Source organism: Petromyzon marinus, chromosome 53 (assembly GCF_048934315.1).
Source record: "Petromyzon marinus isolate PM22_M1 ecotype Great Lakes invasive population chromosome 53, UKy_Petmar_22M1.pri1.0, whole genome shotgun sequence".
In the NCBI taxonomy this organism is placed as follows: domain Eukaryota; kingdom Metazoa; phylum Chordata; class Hyperoartia; order Petromyzontiformes; family Petromyzontidae; genus Petromyzon; species Petromyzon marinus.
The window spans coordinates 8,062,988-8,072,671 of NC_133719.1; the positions used below are offsets into that span (position 1 = coordinate 8,062,988).

At 45.5% G+C, this 9,684-nt stretch overlaps 1 protein-coding gene across 1 annotated transcript; it reads right to left on the reverse strand.

Moving 5' to 3' along the window:
- Positions 1-3,502: 3,502 nt before the first annotated feature.
- On the reverse strand, positions 3,503-9,684 carry ERG28 (ergosterol biosynthesis 28 homolog). Its single transcript, XM_032974203.2, has 5 exons — positions 9,483-9,684; positions 7,352-7,526; positions 6,391-6,481; positions 5,544-5,662; positions 3,503-4,875 (listed from the first exon to the last, which is right to left on the reverse strand). The coding sequence occupies exons 2-5, from the start codon at positions 7,497-7,499 to the stop codon at positions 4,784-4,786; spliced, it is 450 nt and encodes a 149-aa protein (XP_032830094.2). The 5' UTR covers positions 7,500-7,526; positions 9,483-9,684; the 3' UTR covers positions 3,503-4,783.

Below are 9,684 nucleotides of genomic sequence, written 5' to 3' on the forward strand. Positions count from 1 at the left end.
ACAACCACGTGGTGGTGGTGATGATGATGATAATTGTGGTGATGATGATTGTGATAATGGTGGCGGTGATGATGATGGTGGTGATGATTGTGATGATGATGATGATTGTGATGATGATTGTAATGATGGTGGCGGTGTTGATGATGTTGGTGGTGATGATTGTGATGATAATGATGATTGTGATGATGATTGTGATGGTGGCAGTGATGATGGTGGTGGTGGTGATGATGATTGTGATGATGATGATTGTGATGATGGTGGCGGTGATGATGGTGGTGGTGGTGATGATGATGGTGGTGGTGGTGATGATGGTGGCGGTGGTGATGATGATGGTGATGATGATAGTGATGATTGAGGTGGTGGTGGTGGTTATAGTGGCGGTGATGATGATTGTGGTGATGATGATTGTGATGATGGTGGCGGTGATGATGGTGGTGGTGATGATGGTGGTGATGATGGTGGCGGTGGTGATGATGATGATGATAGTGATGATTGAGGTGGTGGTGGTTATAGTGGCGATGATGATTGTGGTGATGATTGTGATGATGGTGGCGGTGATTATGGTGGTGGTGGTGGTGATGATGATGGTGGTGATGATGGTGGCGGTGGTGATGATGATGGTGGTGATGATAGTGATGATTGAGGTGGTGGTGGTTATGGTGAAGGTGATGATGATTGTGGTGATGACGGTGGTGGTGATGGTGATGACGGTGGTGGTGATGGTTAAGATGATTGTGATGATGGTGATGGTGGTGATGATGGTGGTGGTGGTGATGATCGTGGTGGTGATGATGATTGTGGTGGTGGTGATGATGATTGTGGGGAGTGGTAGCGTACCGGTTCGCGCTACGAACCCGGCGACCCGAGTTCGATTCAGGTCCTGGGCCCTCCCCTAGGTCTACTCAGCCTCAAATGAGCACTTGGTGCGGTGTGTAGTAAACCTCGCCACTGGAGGAGACAAAGGCGGCGTGGTGCTGGCCACCCACCCCCTCGTGTGCCACAGTGGCAGCCTTCATAGGTGCTGCTACTCGCTAACAGCACTTGCCCCAACAGTATGTCGAGGCTACACGGGGGATCTTTGTCTTTGGGTTTTCCCCCAAGCCGCTATGGGTCGGGCAACACGCGGCTCTCTAGAGCCGCATGCGGCTCTTTAAGCTAAAGGACAAACTTCGTGACCCTTATTGATATGTAGATGATGAGGGACCACCTTTTCTTGTATTCACCACCACTTGCAACTGTGGCTCTTTGAAATACTGAGTTATGCTCACCGAATTCGAACACATACCCAAATTGTCTCACAACGCTACATCTGGCCGAGACGGGGAGTGGGCAGCACTTTTCCACCGGCTGTCCACGTGAGAGAATGATGTTCGTAGTATGGCAAGAAAAAGCCGATATCTATATTGTTCAAGCTGACAACAAATATGGCATTGGTTGAAAATGCAGAAGCAACATTGAATAATGTGATTGGATTTCGATTTAAAGCGCTGGAGCGATCTGAGCGTGGCTTTTTCGCTCCAGCGCTGTCCTCCAGACAGTCTCGTCCCTTCACCTGATGAAGGCCGCTTGTGTTGTTATTTTATTTTATCAATTTATTGTATTCTCATTCTACGTGACTTTACCGAAAGAACCAAAGAAGATAATGTGATTGGGTTTTTTTTAAAGCAGTTGTTGGTGATTGCGCTGGGACCATCAACTCACCACACTTGAGAACCACACAACCCGGCCTCGAACGCAGCCCTCTGCACATCTGAGTCTTTCCGTACCGAAAGTCACACTTTTTAAATAGAGCAATGCTGACAACACACGCAAAAATCAACATTCGAAATTAACACTGCCTTCGTATATATAATCGGCAACGTTTCGGGGGATTGCCCTTCATAGCACGTGATATGAAGGGCCATTGCCCGAGACGTCGCAGATTGTAATGGTGTATTATTTGTAGGCAATGCTATTGATGAATGTGTTGAGTGCTTTGATTTTTAATCGTGATTGAGCTTCTTATGGTTTCATTCTTTATCAATTTCTTCAGTCTCCGGCTTTTGCAAATCACATTTCCTCGCTTGAGGATTTGACTACGCGTTGCGGTTACTCAGAAAAAATTGCCTAAAACAGCACAATCGTACCTCTGTACATTCCAAGGCGCCGATATCCCTATTAATGGCACAACTCATTAATCACCAGGTCCCATCGTAAAACCTTGGGGTAACGACCCGATGCCTGTCAAACCCAAAGGCTATTGCAATAAACGAAGATGATGCCTGCTGCCTGCTGTCTGCATACAGGAACGCCATCCACCACACTTTGGGCACGTGGCTTCTCCCCCTTGGATGATCCTGCCAATCAGATTCTCTGTTAAGAGAACCTCACGGATGGAGGAGGCTGAGGAGATGGCAACAGCCTTATGGGTGCATCAGATCGTCTGGGGCTCGCTTGGAGGTTTTGCCAGGAAGGACTTCTAGGAAGGGGAGCTTACTTGGGGGGTTTTGCCAGTGGGGATCCGTATGAATGGAGCTCGCTTGGGAGACGAGCAGGGGGGGGGGGGGGGGACTCCTAGAGGTTGGCGCCAGAGGGCGGATGCTTCTACACAATGCCTCGAAGTAAACAAATGCTTCCATACTTGACTTGATATCCCTATTCTCGGTTCTTTCGGTAGAGTCACGTAAGTAGAAAACAAAACATCGAAAATATAAAAAAAAAATTAAATCTTAAAATGATTAAAAATAATACATTCAAAATAATAAAAGCAAAAATAATCGTTAAATAAAATACAAAAAATAACATACATTGAAAATAATACAAGCAAAAAATCCGCGACGTTCGATCGCAACACAAGCGGTCGAAACGTCGTGGGTTTGTTGCTCTTATTATTTTCAATTTCTTTTAATTTTACTATTTTTATTTGTTTGCTTTATTTTCTATTTATTCTTTTTTTATATTTTTTGTTTTCTATTTACGTGACTTTACCGAAAGAACCAAGAATATGAATTCCTGCAGTCACGAAAGTTAAGTCAAAATTTGATATCCCTACTTTGATAGAAAAAAAGCTCATTAATTGTAATACCAAGTTCCAAAAGGAAAAAGTCACACGAGATAGAATAGATGTCACCAGATACAAAGGCAGACTACCAGGCGTGGCCACACCTCCAATCAAAAGCCGACTGTAGTTCCCTGGGCAGTTCAAGTGCAGCTCCATAGAGACACGGCTAGTTTATTTTATTTTACTGGTCAATAGACCTTCATTTGTAACAGGTACAATGTTTGAAACGGGAAAAGCTTGGAGCACTCGCCCCTGGCAGCGGATCCAGATGCGAGTACTCCTGAGGTGCTTTGCAGATTTCTAATGCGAAACTCCACAGCCATGTGTAAAATCGCGTGTGTTTTCTGGCTCTCGGACATATTAAGATGTTGGAAAGTGGCTTGTAGGGTCAGGAAGTTTGGACATCCCTGGATTATGCAACCGCGACAGGGCAAAACATACGGACCGAGCACAAGCAGCAGGTAAGAGTGTAGGATATTTATTTTAAAGGGTTAGGTGCAGAGGTCCACATAAATAAGTTCGAATCATTATAGTTGTTGCAGAGAATGTGAAACTTGAAGGGGGAAGCAGCACAGGAGTTGCACATGAACACTTTGATGTAGCCATGTTGAGCACAATTTCAGATGAGTGGGGTCAGGTTTGAGATGCAGAATCAATTATCCGAGTAATAACCCATGGAGATTTCCCGCTCTTTTTCAAGGGTGACTCAGCCAACAGACACGGCAACACGAGATGCATGCTGGGACTTGAAACGTGCACAAGATAACTCACTCCGGTTTCACGTCACATCGAAAAAGAAAAAATAAAGACGCCTTCCCAGAATACAGTCACAGCTGCACAAAAATACTCCAGGGCAATACATAATAATCAGATGTAAAAATAATATGCACATATAACAAACGATTGTACATTAATTAATGTACTTATTTCTGGACCCAAGCAGCCTGGACTTTTGAATACTAGATTTATTATGAGTATCGACACACCACTCCCAACAATTACATGATTATATATATTTCTCTCTTTTTTTTTACCAAGAATTACCTCCCGTAGTCTCAGGCCTTTTATTTCAAGAGGGTCTTGCGTCGGAATGTTTGACCGAATCCCTTAATACTGTAGGTGGCATGTAGAAGTACCCAGAAAAAAACATACACGAGGACAGGGCTTGATACTCAAAAAGTTTAACACGTTAACAAATACCTATTGATATACAGCCATTTCATACTACACCCACAATACCTGGCATTCCTAGGCAGTCTCCCATTCAAGTGCGAACCAGAATCAACCTTGCTTGGCTTCCGAGATCAGGCAAGATCGGGAGCGTTGAGGGTGATTTAGTCGTAGATTATGAATGGTCACATTTAGGGGAACGCGATTTGATTCGAGAAGCGATTTTTTTCTTTGCTGTTGTGCGTTTCGAATCTAGAGTGGTATCAATGTACACACTCTCCCAATTGATATTGATGTTACTACATATAGATAAAAACTAATTTAAAATGTATACACACAATTGCATGTATCAGTAGCCTAAATATAATAGTTCTTAAACAATGAAATGTCACATGCATATTGAAATATCTTGTACTGCTGCATAATGCAAAACATGAGTCTACACGTCACTTGAGTCACTTGTAACACACACTCTTGCAAAGTGATGAGCAAAATGCTTTCAATACTTGAACGGCAATATGCTGCGTGCATTTTCACTGGTTAACGCGACAACTGCAGAGTCGAACCGCACCATCAGAAAGCCTTTTTTCGCCTCTCCTTGGACGTGACCTCTCCTCCTTTATTCAGATACAACAGGCCAATCAGCATGGCCACAAGTGACGAACCTAGGGGGACAAACCAGACAGAAGAGTTAATATCAGCTGTATTCATGCCAAGGTTACGTGCGAGCCATGCATAACTTGCAACTTAAAAGCCATTTCGGGGATGCTGCCATGGTGTATGCAATGTTTGGCACACTGAACTTGTCGGTGAAACTTTCTTAAAGCCCCGCTTCCTCCTCTGTCCAAGCAGAAGTATGAATGGGTTCACCACAGTATCGGCAGGTTGCGTGTGGTGGGATAAAGCAAGGGCATTTTCATCTCTTGCCAGATGTCTGGCCAGCGTGGATGAGTAAGTCAAATATCATCGAGGCACAACAGAGCCACCTTTAGTGATGGTCCTTCAGCCAGCAGTGGCATGAGCAGGCAATTACTTGCTCAGAATGTCAAATGAGTCTTCACCCTAATGCACAGACTTTAAATGCTTGCCTTTTACACTCATTCAGCAAACATTGCACGGCTTATTCAATACTTGGAGAGTTGCAGCGTACTTTACTTTGAGCTAAACGACCCCTTGCTTATTATAAGGGAGCGATGAAAGTAGTTAGTGTGCAGGAAATCAACGGATTTTTGCAGTATCACAAGATCGCGAGAGATGACAAACAAATTGCTTGGAGAGGCCTACACGACTGATGATGATGGTAAACGAACAGACTTTGGTGTTGAGGTCGTACCGGCCACAATCAGCGGGGCAGCCAAGCCTACGGTGAGCAGCGCTGTGTTGTACACAAATGCTTCTGACAGGAAGTGGCCCAGAGCTAGCACGAATGTGCTCAAGCACACGAGGTAAAGCCTTTTGGGAAAGATATAAAGAACAACGCAACGTGCAGATGTTAAAACCGTGCAAGTGCAATGCAAAGTGTACATCGACTCCTACTTGCCTTATGTAGTCAGTTTCATTTCCAGCAATGACAGTATAATGCTTTTATATGTCAATGTTTAAAGTGTAATTCACCTGTATTATTCAATACTTTATTATTTAATCTAGAATCGTTATATTTGAAATCTATTTAAAATATTGTGTAGTTAAAATTGCATGATGTAACCCATGTCACCCTTGCAAAAGAGGCAATTATGTTCCATGTGGCTCAATGGGTTTATGCCATTTCCTGGTGATTAAATAAAGGATACTAATATGAGAAACACACTTAAGTCAGTTCAAGTATGGCCATCTGGATTAGGCCATGTGTTGAGCATATCTTCTCTCCCAATTTTGCCATTAACTTTTTTATTTTACCAGGTAAGGCCCACTGAGCTATATAGCTCTTTTTAAAATTATAGCTCAAAGTGGTTTATCATGTGTAAATGTATAGTAGACAAATACTCTAAGCATGCAAACACCAAATATACAGGTGTCAGGGTTGGGATCGAATCCACGACCAGGCGAGGGAGTTAACATCTCACCACCGCGGCACCCCACTATCACTATTACGGGCATCAGATTTCTTTGGATTAAAAATGTAATCACAGACGTAATATCGTGGCAAAACGTAACTTGCTCAGAAATGAACGCTCACTCACGATTTATTGGTGATGTCAATGGCGCAGGCTAGGCGGACGATCGAAGACAGCATCGTCCACACCCCGTATGCTCGTGCGTGCAATCCGTTCACTAGGTTGGGAGCAGCGGCAGACGTAACAGCAGTGGCAGGGATATCAGGAGGTGTTTGAATATGGCAAGGGCAGTGTGGGAGGCATATTGAGACAGAGAACGTGATTAGCTGAGCCAATACCAGTGGAGGCTTTTTCGGTTGTGCCGTATAGCTCCGATTTGTTTTTGGATTGTAACCCGAGTTGTTCGGCACAATGTCTGACGTTTCGCTCCAGCTAGCGGGAGCTTCTTGAGGACCGGCACTGCCCAGCCGCGCTGGTCAGTGCCAGTTGATCAAAGCAGGGCACAGACCTGGCAGGCCAGTACAGTACAAAAAATGAATTTGCGGTCGTCTGCTGCCCACCACGCAGGCCTGCAGCCTCTGAAAACCTGTTGTAATAATTTAAACTTCTAACGCCCACAGTCTCCAGCCTCAAAGAGAATGATCCATAGATGCGAAAAGCCAGACATGCGGGCTGGCGCCAACAATTGCCCAAGCTCTCCAGTCCTCATCCATATTAAAGATGTTATCTGCCAATTAATGAGCGTTTACATGTGGGAGGAAACCGAAGCACACGGAGGAAACCCACGTGTGAGAGACGGAAACACTCTACCCTATGCAGACGGAACAGGTTGAATCGACATTTTGCTGTACTGCCTTCTCCTGGTGAGCTAGGACATGGCTCCTTCTCGACACACACGGGCGGGGAGTTTCACACAACATTTGTGCGATCCACCTCAGTGCAGGATTAGAGGTGTTGCGCCACTATGCACAGCAGTCCTCAATCCAAGCACTAGCAAGGCCGAAATTGGTTCGCTGAAATCCAAAGAGATCGGATGCATTGCGGGTGATTTGATCACGCTGTATGAAAGGACAAGAAAGTGGTGTACCCATGTTGGGGCTTCCCGTGTAGAGGTGCGTGCTGAGGAAGCTGTGGTTGCGGAACGTCTGAATCGTGTTGCCGAGGGCCATTAGCGCCACGATGAGAAGCCACGCCCGCAGGACAGACAGCACGCGACCTGGTCCCTCCCCGGCCATGATGCCTCAGCTCTTCACACGCGGTCTCTGAGGGCACACACAAAAGAGCCGGGGGTGGCGCGTTCGCCACTTGCCGCAGAACTTCTTGGTTTGAATCCGACAGCCCGCTCTGGTTACAACTGCGGGTGGATTAACCGTATAAATAACGTCCGCTTCACAAGTGGACGTAAAAAAAAAATCTCCTGAAGTCGTCCGAAACAAATGGGCCCATTGTATTCCAGCGTAACGCTCCGAATGTGAAATATTAGCCGCAAGTTACTCAATTGGGGTTACACATTGCAAACATCGCTCACTCCTGGCAGACTCTGTCCGTCTGTGAAACATAGCACCTTCGTGGCGATGCAAATACCAAATACACTAAATTATTCTTAAATCAGGTCATAACCCATCGGACAGGAACATACAGTATATTGGTTCACTAGCCGTGACAATCTGGGATGTGAGCAGGGCTAAGAGAAAGACATGGCTGATGGGGAAAAGAGCCAACCCGTCTTTTTGATTGGGTGCCATCCAGTGCAACATGTTCATGTCAATCCACTGCTGAATTACTGCACGAAAAAAATCCATCACGTTACATTTGGTTCAACTCTTCATTTGGTTTAATTCGAGTTATGAGAATATATTGGTTGGACTGTCACGCGACAAACATTAACGTAGAGGGGGTGCTGCTCTCTCCACTGTACTTCGTTGAACCAAGAGTTACTTGGAGGTAGCTGTGGGATATCAACTTCCGCGGGCCGTTCTCAAACACGGGGGGGAGGGGGGGTAGCACTGCTCTCCAAGATTTCCAAAATAATTATTTGTCTCGGGGCATGGCGCTGATAATCACAATCCGAATATAATTGGGGAAAAAATATAAACTGTGATAATGACATCATTACGGAGAGGAGGCATGCATTCATATGTTTATACAAAAATGTCAACTTTATTTGACAATTGATCATTACTCTTTGGTTCTTTTGGTAAAGTCACGAAAGGTATAAAATAAAATCAATCACGACGTTTCGGGCGCAACACCAAGCGTCCATCATCAGGTGGGAAAATCATTCTTCTGTTAGCCAGTTGTACTGAATTTTATAATAATTTTAAAAAAATACGAATAAAGGGCCCTGCACTGGAGGCAAGCATCTCGCTAAAACAAAACCCTTCTAGGAGATGCGTTGACCGACTCTTTTGCACGCTGGCCAGACAGACGTCTTGTTCGAACAGCTCGGAGTTACCCACAATTTACCCCCGCCACACGCGAGAAATTCTGCTTTTGCCTGCCGATCGACTTTAAAGGGGCCATCCATTCAGTCGGTACCCAAAAATCTGTCAAAACTTGAGTCCTCCTCCCCTCCTCCCTACCTGTACGCACGCGGACTTTTTACACCCACCACCCACCCCCAAACGAATCCTATAGAACGGCCGATATTTAATACACGCAAAAACGATCAAGGCATAATAATATTAACGTGTTTAAGCAGTTTCAGTTTATTTTGGTATAGCCCTGTGAGCCATTCGGCTCTTGAATCGGGTGCAACCACAACAAACAAAACATTTTAAAACACGTACAAAGAAAAAACATCTTAAAGTGACTTTGTGACCGTGCAAACAGCAAAATACATGACAAAAAAAACCCCAGCAAAATATTCCTGAAAAAAGCACCGTGCACCAACCTGCGTGCAAACGGACAGTCCACCGCCGGACTATCTAACTAATTTGAAGGCCAATTTCGACAAATTATTATCGAGGCTTCACCACCACCACCCCCCCCCCTTGTTTCCTATCCGTACATTGTGAGTAGACCCCCCCCCTTCCCCATACGCAAGCCGTACGCATTTTGGTTAACCTCTCCCCTCTCCCCTCCATGCGTCCGCACTGAATGTATGGCCCACCTAACACTCCGGCTGCCTGTCAAGCCGTTCACAGTGATGGGTGGGTAAAAGGGCGACGGGACAAGAGGTGGCACAGGGTCACGGCAGCAACAATATTGTACGGTACCTCTCTCTGCGTTCCCGTTCCGACCGGGTGGGAGGACGAAGGGTGAGGAGGAGGTGAGGGATGGAGGAGGAGGAAGAGGAGAGAGCGATGGCCTCATCCGCCGCTTCAGCAGGGGGTGGTGGTGGCGTGGCCGCCCTAAGCCAATAGCGGGGCAGCCTTCTTCAGCCGTTGTCAATAAAGTTATACACAACCAAAGCCAATA

What these genes read in the sequence shown, in the direction of transcription:
- ERG28 (XM_032974203.2), bottom strand. Translation starts at nt 7,499, where the DNA reads ATGGCCGGGGAGGGACCAGGTCGCGTGCTGTCTGTCCTGCGGGCGTGG. An exon ending in CACGGGAAGCCCCAACATGG is followed by an intron (nt 6,482 to 7,351) that starts GTACACCACTTT and finishes CTCCCAACCTAG; the next exon opens with TGAACGGATTGCACGCACGA. An exon ending in ATTGACATCACCAATAAATC is followed by an intron (nt 5,663 to 6,390) that starts GTGAGTGAGCGT and finishes CTTTCCCAAAAG; the next exon opens with GCTTTACCTCGTGTGCTTGA.